The following is a 15,918-nucleotide window of genomic DNA, read 5'->3' as shown; positions in this document are numbered from 1 at the left end:
ACGGTCCGGTCGAGTAGTTATAATAGAACATGCAACTGTGTATGGTTTCCAGGAATGAGACATCATAGGCACGTCTCAAGCATCTTTGCAATCACCCCCATGAGCGTACCGTTTTCGAGAGCTGCGGCGACCCTTTCCTTATCAGCGAGCTGTTTGTTCACCTCGTCCGCCGTGCTATGTGTCCCTTCCTTGATCTGCACATTTACTCGGAACCGTGGTGGGAGAGATTGTTCAAGCCGGACACGTACACCAAGACCTATGACTGTGGCTAAACTGCAGTGAGTAATCGTCGGGGTGATGAGAACTGTAACGGTGCGAAGAGGCGAATCGGGTACATCCGGAAGAGCCGGCTTAATAGAAATATCTGGTAACGAAACCACTGCTAAAGCTCCCAGGGAAATGGGGTGTTCGGGATCAGATATAGTTGAGACAAGGTCTGGGAACCGTTAGTTTGTGCAGCTCCTGAAATAATAATATAGCATACCGTATATTTCTTGTTCGTCTATAGGCTCTTCCATCAAGTCATCGTCGTTTTCGGACTCGGAGGTCGATGGTGAGTAGTCAGAGAGAGCGTCGACCGTGAGCGAGGGAAGCGCGGAGGCAAAGAATTCGCTTCCATACGTGCTGCTTTTGGGGGAAGCACTGGGCCGAAGGCGTGTAGGAAGATCGGCGGTGTTAATAATAGTTGGATTCGAGTTCTGCATTTCAGAAGCCATTTCGAATAACAAGTATCGCCAGTTTTGCAAGCGAAGTGCTTTATGGTTCGTTGCAGCTGGGTTAGAGATAGGGAAGTCAAAACTCAATGATAGTGGTGGCGGGGGGAGGGGGGGTCTCGGAATAACATTGCCCCAAGATCCCCGCACCTTCCGGTCGGTTGGCTTAACTCAACTCCCGAATGAACAAGTCACGGATCCCCCTGGTGTATTTGTCAATTGTCCAACCCATCTAACTATACGTCGTCTATAATCTCCAACGGTGTACTATTGCCACCGCAACAGTCACATTGTGAATTTATGAGCTGGTCAAATAACATCTACGTAGGACTCCAATGCTTTGTTGGATTCTATCGAGTGTAAGCAGAAGGCTTACATGGAACTCGCTACAGTATATGCTTAGGAGAAGCTTTAGAACCTAAATGCTAGGGCTTGGTTGAGATACCGCAACTAATTTTCAGGAAAGGCCCGAAGTTCCTCCAGGCGGAGCCAGCAATTGGCATCATCCATGATCCGAGGGTGGGCAGTGGGCACTCACTACTGGGTTTAATTGGGACTGGGCCACTGCGAGTCTTGGGACTGGCGCAGACTTGCAGTGGTGCCGCACATCAAGCGCTCCCCTCAGCACCCGAGGCCGATCTCCCTTCATCCCTCTTGTTGAGCAGCTGACATTTCTTTCCAACACTGACTACGATCACGATCGACTGGCCTTATTCTATTTGCTTGCGTTCTACTGTTGCCATTTGTCGCTGCTATAGCCTCCATGCTGAGCCCAGACTTCTGACTCCGTCGTCAAACAACCGCCTGCGGTCCGACGTTTCACGCGATACTTGAACCATCGTAGCTATGACCTAGCCGCACTACTGGACCTGCCTTGGACGTCGAACTCTCACCTGCGAACTTGGAATAACTTGTGCACGGCCCGTCCTCTACTGCTGCCAGACTCAATCCGGCCTCGGTAGTCTACTCAGCCTTAGAAGCCTAGCAGACCTCAACCACCTACGTTGAGAATCAATCAAGGCTGTGATTCAACTGACGCGCCTCCAAATGGTGACGCTCAATTGGAGTGTAATGCCCTTTGCCAACGTTTCCCTCGCGTCTGAACAGTCAGCGATAACTTTAAATTGGTGCTGCTAGCCCACGATGCGCCTCGCATAATCCTACCTGCTCCTTGGTTGTGAGTACCTTCAGCCTTCGTTTTCCCCCTCGTTGCTACCTGTTAAGAGCGCATTTGTTTCACTCGGCCTCTATCACACTACTGACCGGCGCGTATGCAATTGCTGGCATCGTTTCGCTGTAGTGCTTGAGATCTCTTGAGCGTTACACCAGCCAGCCCGCACTTATCCGCCTCCATCAACCCACCTCAGATCTTTGCTATAGCCGCCGCTGACATCGCGCCCCAACGGCCTTAGGCACTCTATACGTTGTATTTCTATCAAATCTTCGCATCTTTGAGATCCGACACATCGACCTTTTGAGTCGACTGGAGACACATATATCACGTTTGCCTCGAAATAACCGACAGCTCCATCGTCCTTGTCGATTATTGGGCTCTTAGCACCTGCCCCAGAAACAAGAAACTCTGCCAGTCCGGCGGCCCCTTGTTTTGTCTCTACCTCGCAAAATCTAGACAAGGAGAAGCTCCAGCTTTAAGGCGCAAAACAAGTACTCTTCCAGTTTCAGATTGAAGGCACATACATAAGGGGCCGAGCAAGCCCGGCATCAAAATCTATTGCCTTCTCGCCTGGCGATGCATCGCCGAAAGCAGCACTACGTCTGACTACACGCGGCTAAGCTTGGCTAGTTGGGAGGATACTTCTGTGGTGCAAGGCAGGCCCTGCGCTTATTACCAATACCCTTCTTGCCCGGCTTTCCAGGTCAAAGCGGTCAAGCATATATAACTTTCAAGGGCAAACAGCTCAGGATGCAGGGGTATTCGTATATGCCCCCCACCGGCCCTCCCCGCGAGGGTCAAAGAAGTAAGGCATATGTCCCGAAATAAGGCGCTACATAACTTTTGCCCCAGGCATATGTATGCTAACGGCTTCTTATATCAGACTATGTTTTCGTTGATGAGCACAATAGACACAAAAGGCTCAAGGGTAAGTGCCTTTCTTTGGTGATTTTGGTTTCCTTGCTGAATACCTCTTCCAGTCATGCGCGCATGCAATGGCTGTAGGAAGCGAAAAATCAAATGCGATGCTGCTACAACAAACATCTGGCCTTGTTCTGCCTGCAATCGACTGAAGCTAGTTTGCGTGCCTCCAACCATTGGACAAGAGAGCGATTTCTCTTCAGGACCGAGCGTTGAACCATATTCCATCAACACGATTAATACCCTCAATGTGCCAGAATCTTCGCATCTGACTGCATTCCAAACCTACCGCGACGGCGTTGCACCTCATGGACAGGCTGCTAATCAATATAATGACGGAGTAGGCTCATTTTCTCAGTATGCGCCTGGTGCCGTGTCGACGCAGTCGAGTCTTTATGGGATAAGATCGCCTCTTGAAGCTGTCTCGCAAGACTCATATCAAGCGCATCAGTTGTTTTCTGTTTCTCAAGCACGCTCCATAGGGCCAAACGATGGTATAGAATATGGCGACCATGAGCACTCCACCGCCGAAAATCTCAGTGAAGTACTGGGTGAATTGAGAATTGATGAGACCGGAATTGGTAAGTAGATTGTTCCCAATAATCGACGAAACTAACTGGTGGAAAGCACCATATATCCGACAACAAAGGACAGACAGGACCGAGCCGGAAATTCCTATCCAGGATGAAGTAGAGGAATGTTTGCCTCCCCTGCGCACTGGGTCCGGCTCCAAAATCCGCATTCCTCCAGAACTCATGCCATCAGACGACGAAGTCATGAATTATTTCAAGATCTATTTTGATGACATTCATCCTTACGTTCCTGTTGTTCACCGGGCGCACCTGTATCATCAGTGGCAGCATGACCGAAATTCAATATCGCCTCTCCTCCTTGAAGCTCTATTTGCATGTGCAGGAAGGTTATCGGATGATCCCGCTCAAGGGGCTCAGTGGTTGGCACTGGCAACCAGTAAGTCCTTCTACATCTACTTCGCCGCCATACTAATTTGACCCAAGGACATGAGTCTAGCTTCATGGATGTTCCGCGCCTGAGCACAATCCAGGCGCTTCTCCTTCTCTTGAAAGCTCGAGAGTCATTACCCAAAAAAGGCTATTATTATCGGTCTTGGCAGACGGTCAAGACGATAATATCTATGGCCAAAGATCTGGATATTCATGAACACTACAGCACGCATCTTGAGGAAAAAACCTGCAACCTGAGCCCCGTTGAATGTTTAGTTCAAACTAGAGTGTGGCAGGCCCTCTTAGTTGTCGAGGTAATGATAGGCGCCCCGCAAGGTATGTCGATTTGCCCTATGGCGTTGTCGTGTGCTGACATCTGCAGGACGTTCGGACTATGGCGTAGATCCACAGACGGTCGACATGCAACCCGAGCTTGATGTCGAAAACATGGACCAGTTCGAAATTGATCGATCTAGGCAGTATGCCTATTTTGTTCGGAACGCTCATCATATACGCATACTTACAGACGTTTACCACAAAATCAAACGACAAAAGGACTGGGGCTCCAACTCCAAATTCGTCGAAAACAACCCGCTTTTTGCAGACTGGCTGCAAAGCCTGCCTCCGGATCTGCAGGTCAATTACCCCCCAGACGGCTCTCCTCCTTGGATCCCTTCTCATTTTGTCGGCAATATGCATTCACACTGCCATCTTGGCATAGTACTCTGCCACCGACCACAATTAATCGCATCAAAATTTCCAGCCAGTGGAAATTGGAAGACGCATATGTCGTTATGTTACTCATCTGCCAAGTGTCTCTGCAGGCTTCAAGAGGCAATCCTTGCTCGTTTCGGGCTATCGGGTCTTCTCTACATGCAAAGAGGGATAAATTTCACAATTTACTGCATACTTACATGCACAATGTTACATCTGGTAACTATGTCTCTCAGCATTGCATGGCGTGGCTAATCACGGCTGACAGGTTGCTATAACCTCCCCCGATCCTGAGTTCCATACTGATGCGCGGGAATACTTCACACGCCACATGCGCATACTTGAGCGGTGCTCATCTGCCTGGCCAATGCCAGAGATCCAAGCCCAGATTGACTCTTTACGACTTGCGTTTTCCGCTAACATTAACCGTCCATTCGAGCTCAAAGCCACTTTTCCTTACGGGAGCCCTTCGGAGCCCTACCAACCCAGCCCTACACTGGAGACACAATACAACCCGCAACCCAACCAAATATCCAATCTACAAGAAAGAGCCGCCTTCCATCCTTACCCTATTACTCCTCCAATATCGGCTGGTACTGAAGACTCTAAAGCCGGGACTCCCCAGCTTCACCCTCCAGCATTACTTTCAACGCATTCTGTGCATGCAGAGGGCCCATTAGTTGATGAGAGCAGTTGGGATCCCACTCGTATCATCAAGTAAGAATTGCCTGGCCCTGTATTTCATTCCGAGACTGATTTTTTGCTTATAGCCAATGGGACATGGCATTTTCATTCAGTCCTGCTGTGAATTCAAATTCGCCGCCAATGGCAATTCCTGGAACATCGGAAGGGTTGCAGCCTACAATTGCGGATCAGTATACGCTGCAATATCAGCAGCCAGCCAAGCTTCCAGTTACACAAGCCTCAGCGGTCCCGCAGCCACAGATGAGCGGGCAACCAGTGGTTTTCACGGCGCGTGACTGGCAGCAAAGTGTGGCAAGCGTGTATGACCCGCACGGCTTGAAAAGGAGATGGAACTACTCTGTTGACATGGAAATGGAGAATAACACCAAACGACCTCGTTAAACATTCTGCCTTGTGACTGTCCTAAAAGGTGCTAATATATGTACAATGCCACAGTGGACATGAATGAGACTCACCATGATACCCCTGATTTCAATCATATTGCCTCGACCATCTTGACTCTATTCAGTAGAAGAAGCCAGCCTATTCGTAGAAAATTGCACGGGCGTCTTGTATATCTGGCTTTGGGGTGTGCGCCATCACCTTGCCGGAAATTGGGATTCACTTTATTTGTGAATCTTTACTTTGTTTGTCGCCAGCCTGTGGTGCCAGATAATGCAGCTACAATGCTTGTTCAAAGCGATGAGTTCATTGAGTACAGAACCTGGCCACCACCTTGGAAGAAGAACCTGCCTACATGTAGGCCATATTTGACAACAGAATAGACCGTAGTAGCCAAGTACCAGCCAGACCCTTATGTCCCACTGATAGGTGCGAGGGAAAACAGCATATATAGCTAATTTTCGCAGCAAACACGGCCAGATTTCGGTATATAAAATGGAGATTCGTACACAAGAAAATCTGCAAAGATGGTCTTAATTAGCTCTTAAATAAGGTAGTATGCCTCTTCTAGGTCCATGTCGGTCACACCTCTAGCAGGAAATTCCTTATCTCGGCTAGGTAAAAATGATGCTTCAGCTGCGCTGACCAATGCCTATACGCTCCTCGCGAGACCTAACTATCCTCGCTTTGTCACCAGGTAGAGGCTTCAGTTCGTCGCTAGGGTCAAAGTTGACACGGGTGCCATTTTGAGCGGGATCGTGACCACTGTTTCGTGGTTCCAGCTTGCGCAGTCGCTCCTCCTCGAACATTGTGAGATCATCAGAGGTTATTGCTATGGCGGTAGGCTTGCGGCGTATCATGACGAAACCCTTGTCGAGGATGGTGATGTTGCTAGTTTGCGGGAACATTGTGCTGAAGAGACGAATACTATGGGTTGTATCACGTGATTATTCCGTCGATCCGGTGGTGAATCTTCTCTATGAGCATTCGATTACAACTTTGCTTTCATAGGCACTACTGCTCAAGATGCTTCAGTCCCGAGCTATGATACTACACCCATGGCGTCTGAGGAGGGTAGTGCCATCATTCTCCTCAATCCGACAATTGTCCACATCCGGGGCACTGGGAGCAGATTCATCTCCAGCAGGTAAGTCACGATGCTTCCAGTGCTGCGCAGGATTTGTGCAATCAATCTTTTTGCAGCTGGGACAACTCAATGTTAGTTACTTAGCCTCTTACTTTATACTGATCACCAGCAGATGAATCAAAGCTTCGTGTTTCAACCGCCACTCCACGGAAAAATGAGCCGAAGAAGCTGAAGATTCCACCGGTTCTCCTAAAGCTCAACAACTCGAATGTAGACAGGCTCCGCCCTCGCCGGATTATTGATGCGAGGTCTCTTGCGGCCTCGAAATCATCGGGCGGCCTGCCAACAAACGTTCTTAGAGGCCCACGCCGCCTAGGAGCTCAGGGAGGAACGTCATTACGCGGGCGGAAACCGTTCAATGCGAAGCCGGCACCGAGAGCACCTCGCCGCGCGCGTCAAAGGGACTCGGCTGGAGAAGACGAAAATCCGTCGCTGACGGCAGAACTTGAAGATGTCTACCGAGAACTTGCAGAGAAGACAAAGCCGACTGCCACTCGCTATGAACCCCAGGCGCCCAGCTTGCAGAGTTTGAGCGAGACATGGCCATCACTGCCCACAGATGTCACAGCGACGGCTGCTGGAGTCGCTGAAAAGCTCTCCCTGCTTAGTGAACGCTATCCCAACGGTTATGTCCCACCCTACACACTGGGTAAACGACTCATCGAGGGGAAATATGTCCGGTTTACAAGTGAAGCGGAGAGAATTGAGGCTCTAGAAGCAGCCAAGAAGTTTGCGCAGGAGGCTGCGGATAAGTTGTCACAGGAAAAGGGCGAGCTCATAGAGCCGCAAGCGGTCAAATTCCAAGGTGCTAAGGGCGGGGAGTACAAGACGCTGATTGAGTCTCTCGCGCAAGGAAAATACCCCACAGTGGAAACGGTGTCGACGGACAAGCCACCTGTTGTCGGCGAGATTCTCCGCAATATAAGGAACAACGAGAGTTACCAGGCTCCTGGAAAGAAGGCCCAATTCATGGCCAAGCTAGAGACGCTCCTGGTTCCGAACCGCGCCGTCAAGCGTCCTTGAAAGCGATTCCTTAGGGCCGTTCTATATCATAGTCCTCCTTTCATACGCATTACCAAGAATCTGTAGTATAAGATGACAGTCACTTTTCTATATTTTGAGTCAACCTATCGTTACTTGGTAATATGCGCTGGCCGAGATGCGACCTCTAAAATTCAGGTTCGTTCCATAGCCTTTTTAGCGACCTCGAATAAGTCCTTCACTTCCTTCTGTCCCTTCTCTGTCAACTTCTCCATCTTGTCCTGTGCCTTCCGAGCGTCGTCTGGTCTAGCAATCTTCTTCTTAATCATTTCTTGAAGGCGTTTGTGGACAATACCGCGTGTTTCGCGGACATTGCTAGCGGCTCTCTCCATGGCTGCCTTCGCAGCAAGGACCGTCTGATCTCTAGATTCTTTAGTCGGAGGTGGTATGGGGATATTGAGTTGAAGGGCATTGTGAGGGTCTTGTTGTGGCGTCAAGGACAGGTTTGAGGCCAGGATGGCCGAAGATATGGGCTTCATGTACTGCAATACCATTTTAGTCGAAAGAGTTGGCAAATCCAATTTTCGCGACAAGGAGCAATTTTCAACATACACTTTCTTCGGAAACCAAAACCGCCACCATTCGTCCTCCCTTAGGGACAACCTGAGCCAGATCGCCCAGCCTCGCTGTTTCTTTAGTCCCCTTACTCAGCTGCACACGGAGACTTTCGATGGTTTCAGGGCACAGCCTTCCCCCGGTGCGGAGTTTTGTGAGCTCATCCTTCAGTCGAGAGACAGCGGTTGCGATTCCGAGTTCGAGTTGTGAAAGGTCTGACGGGTCATCCGAAGCAATAGTTGCCTGGCCTTTTGCGCCAGCATCTGTTTGCTTCAAAGTGTCTCGTTTTTTACTTTTGTTCAAGGCCGGGGAGCTAGTGAAGCTTCGGCGGAAGGCATAACCTTGGAGTTCTATGCCGCGCACGGCTCGGATTCGGGATGTCTTAAGAAATTGTGGAAGCGCGGCTATGGGACGCATTGTCGTGCGTTGGTAGGGAAAAATACCAACCAAGAGCAGGGACAGTTGAGTCTTGACAGCCTTTTGGTTTTGATGCCAAGAACTTGCGGAGCTGAAGGAAATCGATTACCTTATACGGCCATAGGTTATCAATAATCGCTTCTTCACACAACTTCTCAAAGATTTGGAAAGATTACAAAACAGCAAAGCGGAAAGTGAAGAAGTTTGACAAAACTCGTCGGAATCATTAAACCTGCAGCTACAGTCATGTATAAATCTAGAGGATACTTTTGATAAGAATCATTCCCGAGGCGTGTCAAGCACTTCCAGCCCAACGTCCCTATATGTCCAAGTCTGAACAAACAACTCATGCTTCTCATGCATCTCATAATCTGTTATTTACCGCGTGGCCATGGCCTTAGTGATGAGTCTCTTGAGAGCCAGCTCCTTCTTCTTGAGATCCTCGGGAGTGGAATCCTCAATCTCGAGCTGTGCCATGGCATCACTGAGGGCAGACTCGATCTTCTCCCTGTTGCCACGCTTGAGTTTCATAGACATTGTAGGGTCGGAGATGATTTCCTCAACGCGAGAGATGTAGGACTCGAGCTGTTGACGGGACTCAAATCGTTTGGTGAAGGCCTCATCACTGGTCTTGAACTTGGCAGCATCTGTTTCTGATTAGTATAGGAAGCACAAAACTCCAATGGGGGTTTATTACCGTCAATCATCTGTTCAATCTCAGTGGTAGAAAGCTTGCCGACAGCGTTTGAGATAGTGATATTGGCGCTGCGGCCAGAAGATTTCTCAGTGGCGGTGACCTTGAGGATACCATTGACATCAACCTCGAAGACACACTCCAGAGCAGCCTCTCCAGCTCTCATAGGTGGGATGGGAGCCAAAGTGAACTCTCCAAGAGAAGTGTTGTCGGCGCAGTTGGTACGCTCACCCTGATAGACAGGGAACTGCACAGTGGTTTGGTTGTCAACCACAGTAGTGAAGGTACGCTTCTTAATAGTGGGGACGGTCTGGCCGCGAGGAACGACTGGAGCGAAGATGTTACCTTCCATCGCGACACCAAGAGATAGAGGAACAACATCCAGAAGGAGGAGATCCTGAGTCTCGGCTGAAGTTGCCTTCCCGGAGAGGATACCGGCCTGAACGGCGGCACCATAGGCGACAGCCTCATCGGGGTTGATGCTCTGCAAAATGTAAGCTTTGAACAAATTAACAGTGGCACAAGAAACTGACCTTCTCGAGCTTCTTGCCATCGAAAAAGTCGCTGAGGAGCTTCTGGATGCGAGGAATACGGGTAGAACCACCAACAAGCACGATCTCGTCGACCTGGTTCTTGGCAAGGCCGGAGTCCTTAAGAACCTGCTGAACGGGCTCAAGAGTACCGGAGAACGACTTGGCATTCAGATCCTCAAAGCGAGCACGGGTGATAGAGGTGTTGAAATCTTCACCATCAAACAATGAGTCAATCTCGACACTGGTCTGAGTGGCATTTGAGAGGGTGCGCTTGGCACGCTCGCAAGCGGTTCGAAGACGACGAAGGGCCCTGGAATCGCCGGAGAGGTCCTTGCCGGTCTTCTTCTGGAATTCCTTCTTGAAGTGCTCAAGAAGATTCGTATCGAAATCCTGTCCTCCAAGATGTGTGTCGCCAGCCTGCATATATTAGTCAACCTTCCTCGACCAACTCATGAAGAAACGCTTGGAATAGACATGACATACTGTGGCCTTAACGGTGAAAACGCCACCTTGAATGTTGAGTAGCGAAACGTCGAAGGTCTATGAATACCTTGGTTAGTGCTGCATCCTCCAGTCTCCAATATAGAACAAATATTACTTACACCACCACCAAGATCGTAGATGAGAACGTTACGCTCCTTCTCGGACTTTCCAGACCCAAGGCCGTAGGCGATAGCAGCGGCGGTGGGTTCGTTAATGATACGAAGGACGTTGAGACCAGCGATGGCACCGGCATCCTTGGTGGCTTGACGCTGGTTGTCGTTGAAGTAAGCGGGGACAGTAATGACGGCCTTCTCAACCTTCTTGCCAAGTTTGGTCTCGGCAACTTCTTTCATCTATGGTGGCTTATTAGTATTATGTGGAAACCGAAACATAGTTGGCGTCTACCTTCATCAGAACCATGGACGAGATTTCCTGAGGAGTGAAAGTCTTGGTCTCTCCGAGATACTCGACTTCAACAGCAGGGTTTCCGCCCTGGTCGACGACCTTGAAGGGCCAAGATTCGACATCCTTCTTGACAATGGGGTCCTCATAACGGCGACCGATAAGACGCCTGAGATATTAGTCAGTCCTGGAGCCACTGTGGCTATAAGGCGCCTTACTTGATATCGAAGATAGTGTTCTGAGGGTTCATGGCAGCCTGGTTCTTGGCCGCCTCACCAATCAAGCGCTCCTTGTCGGTGAAAGAGACGAACGAGGGGGTTGTGTAACTACCCTGTTCATTGGCAACTAGACGGACTGTTGGTCTTATGTCTCAAAGAGCCAGATTTCCGATACATACTGATTTCCACATTTGTGCCTTCGTAGTTGGCAACACAGGAGTAGGTTGTGCCTAATGGTTGTGAGCGAGACTGGGATGGTAAATTGGAAAATGCAGGGCTTACCAAGGTCAATGCCAATGGCGCCCTCATAAACCTCGTCAGACATTTTGGCAAAGGAAAGAAAGAGTGGTAAAAAGTGGATTTCAAAGGCAGTTGGTTTATAGAAGAAAGAGAGTAGGCTGGAGGATGTTATATATCCGCTTCCAGCTTTGAAGTGGGAGGGCGGTAGAAAATTTAGTAAAAAAAAAAAATAACCCACTTTTCGAACTTTTTGCTTGCTGCCCTCGGTTGAGAATGAGCAAAGGCTAATGGTTGGTCCCGCCATCGGAAGCAGGATTAGATAAGCCTATTGACGCGATTAGCTTATCGGCTCTAGCGCCACTGTTGAGGATAAAGGTTACGATTACGGAACCCTGAATTGTAGTATATTTGCACATACTCAGAGTCCTTACACTGCAGCAGAATGCAATTTTGAGTCTACAAGGGACAGTCACTTTTTCTAATAATGGCACTCTGGATTGACGTAAATATACCATGTTATAGTAGGGCAAGCCACAATTCCACCAGCAAAATAAAACAAACCTCTCAGTTAGGGTTATGTGGAGGGGAAATTTGAAGTAATCATGGTCCAAATAATCATGGTTAAACTAAGTCAACCAGTAGTGTCATTAATTGAAAGGCAGGCTTCTTACTGTCGAATCCCATTTACGTCGGCAGCTTCCTGTATGCCCCATACCTGACCATCAAATTTGCACGCCTGATACCTAAGGCATTAAGCCGATAACTAAGTCTCTCCGACTCAAAACAACTCCAGCCCGCAATTTCAAATCGAAGTTCTGGATCAACACTCACCATATATTCAGCTGGTACCAGTCAACACCTCAGCCAAATCCTTGGAGCGACTTTGCAACCGTTCTGAGTATCATCGATTTCCAGGTAAGTCCTCAAGAGCTCAATAAAGTTGCCCCTGTTTCTAAGTGTCTTTCTCGCTTAGTCTGACGGAGCATTCGACCATCCTTTAGTCCCTTTACAGCTGTCGTGATTGTATTCGCGGCTCTCGATACACCCTTCCACGTTATTTGCCATTAATTGACCAAATGGACATTGACCCAAGCCGGAGGAACAAGAAGCCTCGCCCTTTGTTGGAATCCGAGCGTGAGCGACTGGACGAGTTCATCGACTCTATCCATTATTCAGCAAGGTGCGTACATTACCTCAAATTACCTTCAGCTTCTAAAATGCGCAGATACTCTGATGATCAATTTGAATATCGCCATGTCCAGCTGCCGAAGAACATGCTGAAAAAAATACCTGCCGACTACTTTGACAGTTCCAAAGGGACCCTCAAATTATTATGGGAAGAAGAGTGGCGAGCTCTTGGTATCACACAGGTACGCATTATTATTCCCCGGCAAAGAATTGTCTAACCCTATTATAGAGTCTGGGCTGGGAACATTACGAAGTTCATGAACCAGAGCCGCATATTCTTTTGTTCAAGTATGTTCCTACAGTCGGCCTAGCCAGTCTACGTGCTCACAGTTTACACAGACGGCCCTTGAATTACCAGCCATCAATCCCACAATGAACGGCGTATTCCGAGCTGCCGACTACGCGTTCGCAGCGTTTACACGGGCGTCGACAGTCCAGACACCGAGGAAGAGCCATCTCGACGTGCCGCTATCCAATGCACATTAGAATGCTCCCGGCAATTCAAAACTCCGTGCAATGAGTTCGATAAATGGAATATGGTATGATTCATATAAGCAAGATCTCTCGTATGTCGGCTAAAGCGTGAGGGTCGTTAAAAATCATTTTGTCCTTCTCCATTGCCTTTACTTTGGGCCTGAGGATTTTCAATTTACGTTCGGCCAGCCATTACTCCCACCGAGTAGCGGTGGAACTGCTAATCCCTGGTTCTTCAATGTCCTATAACCTCAAAGTCAGTGCTTTACGAGGCACTCGGGACTTTTAGGCTTAGGTATCGCACATTGAGATACGCTGTTGGAGAGATATGAACTCCACGACTTGACTTGCCCTGTGCTCGGTGTTAGTTGCGACTCTCAGAAAGGACGCTAAGTACATACTTTGACCATTAACTTTAAATCATTCGTGATCTTATTTCCGGTGTTCAACTTTCCACCCTTTCCGGACTCTCGGGAATTATCAGCAGTCTCTGAATAGATTTTCACATATACCAACTCATTCTCCGGTTTTCGCAATTGATCGGTACGTTTAGTTGCGAGTTTCGTTGACAACATTTATGTCGAGAACTTTTGTTGATGCTCGAATAAGGCTGCACTGAACTCCAGAACTTGTCCGGGATTATTCTTCGAGCATTGCAACCCCGGCAACATGCGTAAAGATTGATGACGAATGTCAATTGACTATGCCGGCGGGAGATAACTGGACCTGGTTATTATCTCTTAGCAGTAGAGGCCGGGTGCTGTGTAGAAAGCCCCGTATAATTTCGCGGAGAACTGTTCAGTTATATTCGCGCACCGTCTATAACGAGATAGGCAATTGATAACTAACAGTGCAGACATCCACACAGGACAATGTCAGCATTTTATATGATGTAGTGGACCAGGTAACTAAAGGGAGTTTTGAGTCTATGTTTTTGCATTTTAGTAGCGGTGGATACCAAAAGATGACCAGTGAATTCCAGGGCAAGTGCCATTGCTGTCGAGAGGAATCGACCCAGGCTCGTGGGATGCAATGCCTGCTATGTCCAATCTTCTTGACGCGCTTTTCTTGCGGCCAATGCGGACAGATGTCAAACTCAAAACACCTAGGTACACGACGTGAAACAACTGGAGATGTCGGTATACGACGCACGCGCCACTCGCCATCATCAATCTCTAGCCTTGGCGGATACCCCGCCCAGTCCCATTCTGCAAGAGCAAGCTTGGCGCAACATGGCAAGCTCCTAGGATGGCCGCCTGCCGCCTGTCACCCCATGAAACCCAGGTGGTAGAATTGCTTCCTTCGTCATCCGAGAATACATCGCGGAAACCTCTTTATTTTTAGATAACTCTTAACGGCCTTACTTGACATGGAACAGTACTACTTGAAAGTAGCTTAATCGTCAAGACGGCTCCTCATAAAACTGGACTCAATACAGTCCAATTGGACTACTATGAAAATAATGAAATGCACAGCCACTAAATGCGGTGAATCTTCATTTGCGACCCAAAGGCTTTTGGCTTAGAAACGCTAAATCGTTGAGGTGCATAGAAACAGATACCCACTGTGAGGCTACTGGATCATATTCGCCCTCCACTTGGATTCTGCAGGAACCCTGCGAGCCCTTGAGGCCCACAGGCCCACGAATGAAGAATATTCCCTGACGATAAGCACGTGAGTCCGATCTCTGGCACTCGTCAATCCGTTTCTTGAAAACCTGCGTCGCGTCGTGTAGATCAGAACCAGGGCCTAGTTTTGGCAGAGGTAGCCATCGCAATGTAGCCAAAATGGATGAAGGCTGGAGATGCGTGCTCGGCGACTCGGATTGCGACGCGCCACCAAGCTTGTCCAAGGTCTTGAAGTCCATATATGAGTCTGACAAGCACGCCCGCTCACTTACTGAGCTTGTAGTTCTAAATTGGCCAATAAACCTTTCCCAAAGGGCTGAGTACGCATCGAGTACGGCTAGTGCCAGATAAGATGGACGTACAGAGTCACGAATGTTCTCGCTCGCCACGGGCTTTTGAACCCAGGAGACTCCGTTTCCAGAAAATTCTAGACTATGTAACGGTGAGATTATGAAGACGTACTTTGAAGAAGGGATGCTATACCCAGATCGACGGTAAGATCTCGGAGCGCGAGAGGGGAAGTGGTGTAGTAGCCATTTCCCCGATATCGTGAAAGGCGGTCCAAGCATGCGCAAAAGTAGACTCGATTGTGAAGCTTCACTCAGGACGATGGATGCCAGTTCATCTACAGGTATAAGAACCAGTTTCGATACAACAGCGTTCGGAGACATAGATTACCTTTGAGCGACTGAAGCTTTTCAGGGCTTTGGGAGATTTTGACAAACTCCTTCCACTCAGGGTCTGTTGCTGCATATAATCTGCCTTCTTCCAGATGTGACCATCCAGTTGGAATGAATACAGCCTCTATACGGTCTCGGCTTGTTGTTTCAGGTGCAGAATGACTGTCAACAGTTGTCTGCGAGGCCGTATTGCTGGACGTATTATCCTTTCGAGCCGGAACAAATGAGCTCCAGAAATATGCAGCTATTCCACAGAGCAATATATTTGCGATGAAGCCTCTTCTGTCGTTAGAATAGTCGCAGGATGAGCGAGTGTAGGTAACACCACATACCTGGACCAAGGTCGTTTGATCACCTTTACATATCGAACGTTGGGTCCATGCGAAAAGTAGCGGCGTGACGGATGAATCTGTAACACTGATTGATGACTATAAAGGAGTGGCCTTGAGGGCGGCATTGGTATGGCACATCTACGTGTCGGATAATTGATCTCGTCAATTTTGCTTGCTAGTCGTCGCTAGTCGATGTATGTCAAAGTGCAATGTTGTTTGACCAGTGGTGAATTCGCTTGGAGTGAACTTGGTGAGGATTTCGGATAGATAAACTAAGATAAGGATAAGAGTCTGACGGAGATTATTGGGAGATTGA

General features: G+C 48.7%; 9 protein-coding genes across 9 annotated transcripts, besides 2 other annotated features; 3 read left to right on the top strand and 6 right to left on the bottom strand.

Moving 5' to 3' along the window:
• Window positions 1-9,785: part of a sequence feature (contig 1.22 729..276296(1)) that runs on past the window's edge.
• Window positions 63-770, bottom strand: ANIA_01407 (iron-sulfur cluster assembly protein CIA2; the record flags this gene model as incomplete). Its single annotated transcript, XM_653919.2, has 2 exons — window positions 485-770; window positions 63-436 (listed from the first exon to the last, which is right to left on the bottom strand). The coding sequence occupies exons 1-2, from the start codon at window positions 714-716 to the stop codon at window positions 63-65; spliced, it is 606 nt and encodes a 201-aa protein (XP_659011.1). The 5' UTR covers window positions 717-770.
• Window positions 2,638-5,570, top strand: ANIA_01406 (Zn(II)2Cys6 transcription factor; the record flags this gene model as incomplete). Its single annotated transcript, XM_050612746.1, has 9 exons — window positions 2,638-2,692; window positions 2,740-2,745; window positions 2,771-2,815; window positions 2,868-3,389; window positions 3,436-3,777; window positions 3,825-4,106; window positions 4,153-4,703; window positions 4,753-5,201; window positions 5,255-5,570. The coding sequence occupies 9 exons, from the start codon at window positions 2,638-2,640 to the stop codon at window positions 5,568-5,570; spliced, it is 2,568 nt and encodes an 855-aa protein (XP_050468627.1).
• On the bottom strand, window positions 5,858-6,447 carry ANIA_10206 (CDC26 family anaphase-promoting complex subunit). Its single transcript, XM_050612745.1, has 2 exons — window positions 6,159-6,447; window positions 5,858-6,089 (listed from the first exon to the last, which is right to left on the bottom strand). Exon 1 carries the CDS (start codon window positions 6,428-6,430, stop codon window positions 6,203-6,205), a length of 228 nt encoding a protein of 75 aa, XP_050468626.1. The 5' UTR covers window positions 6,431-6,447; the 3' UTR covers window positions 5,858-6,089; window positions 6,159-6,202.
• Window positions 6,578-8,048, top strand: ANIA_01405 (uncharacterized protein). The gene is made up of 2 exons (XM_653917.2): window positions 6,578-6,717; window positions 6,830-8,048. Exons 1-2 carry the CDS (start codon window positions 6,597-6,599, stop codon window positions 7,738-7,740), a joined length of 1,032 nt encoding a protein of 343 aa, XP_659009.1. The 5' UTR covers window positions 6,578-6,596; the 3' UTR covers window positions 7,741-8,048.
• Window positions 7,801-8,730, bottom strand: ANIA_10205 (ribosome-recycling factor; the record flags this gene model as incomplete). Its single annotated transcript, XM_050612744.1, has 2 exons — window positions 7,801-8,240; window positions 8,311-8,730. The coding sequence occupies 2 exons, from the start codon at window positions 8,728-8,730 to the stop codon at window positions 7,893-7,895; spliced, it is 768 nt and encodes a 255-aa protein (XP_050468625.1). The 3' UTR covers window positions 7,801-7,892.
• On the bottom strand, window positions 8,935-10,380 carry ANIA_10202 (uncharacterized protein; the record flags this gene model as incomplete). Its single annotated transcript, XM_050612743.1, has 3 exons — window positions 8,935-9,377; window positions 9,428-9,908; window positions 9,958-10,380. 3 exons carry the CDS (start codon window positions 10,378-10,380, stop codon window positions 9,109-9,111), a joined length of 1,173 nt encoding a protein of 390 aa, XP_050468624.1. The 3' UTR covers window positions 8,935-9,108.
• Window positions 9,786-15,918: part of a sequence feature (contig 1.175 1..19880(1)) that runs on past the window's edge.
• ANIA_11227 (uncharacterized protein) lies at window positions 9,934-11,498 on the bottom strand (the record flags this gene model as incomplete). Its single annotated transcript, XM_050612742.1, has 7 exons — window positions 11,343-11,498; window positions 11,240-11,290; window positions 11,061-11,187; window positions 10,846-11,011; window positions 10,560-10,793; window positions 10,441-10,497; window positions 9,934-10,374 (listed from the first exon to the last, which is right to left on the bottom strand). The coding sequence occupies exons 1-7, from the start codon at window positions 11,383-11,385 to the stop codon at window positions 9,934-9,936; spliced, it is 1,119 nt and encodes a 372-aa protein (XP_050468623.1). The 5' UTR covers window positions 11,386-11,498.
• ANIA_09424 (cyclin-dependent protein kinase regulatory subunit CKS1) lies at window positions 12,377-13,474 on the top strand (the record flags this gene model as incomplete). Its single annotated transcript, XM_863713.2, has 4 exons — window positions 12,377-12,480; window positions 12,526-12,670; window positions 12,718-12,776; window positions 12,901-13,474. The coding sequence occupies 4 exons, from the start codon at window positions 12,377-12,379 to the stop codon at window positions 13,031-13,033; spliced, it is 441 nt and encodes a 146-aa protein (XP_868806.1). The 3' UTR covers window positions 13,034-13,474.
• Window positions 14,458-15,902, bottom strand: ANIA_09423 (uncharacterized protein; the record flags this gene model as incomplete). The annotated part of the gene is made up of 3 exons (XM_050612741.1): window positions 15,603-15,902; window positions 15,260-15,549; window positions 14,458-14,861 (listed from the first exon to the last, which is right to left on the bottom strand). Exons 1-3 carry the CDS (start codon window positions 15,725-15,727, stop codon window positions 14,458-14,460), a joined length of 819 nt encoding a protein of 272 aa, XP_050468622.1. The 5' UTR covers window positions 15,728-15,902.

The sequence above is a fragment of the Aspergillus nidulans genome, chromosome VII (assembly GCF_000011425.1).
Source record: "Aspergillus nidulans FGSC A4 chromosome VII".
NCBI lineage: Eukaryota > Fungi > Ascomycota > Eurotiomycetes > Eurotiales > Aspergillaceae > Aspergillus > Aspergillus nidulans.
This window is presented reverse-complemented; position numbering and strand designations above follow the sequence as displayed.

What these genes read in the sequence shown, in the direction of transcription:
- ANIA_01405 (XM_653917.2), top strand. Translation starts at nt 6,597, where the DNA reads ATGCTTCAGTCCCGAGCTATGATACTACACCCATGGCGTCTGAGGAGG. An exon ending in AGCAGATTCATCTCCAGCAG is followed by an intron (nt 6,718 to 6,829) that starts GTAAGTCACGAT and finishes GATCACCAGCAG; the next exon opens with ATGAATCAAAGCTTCGTGTT.
- ANIA_10206 (XM_050612745.1), bottom strand. Translation starts at nt 6,430, where the DNA reads ATGATACGCCGCAAGCCTACCGCCATAGCAATAACCTCTGATGATCTC.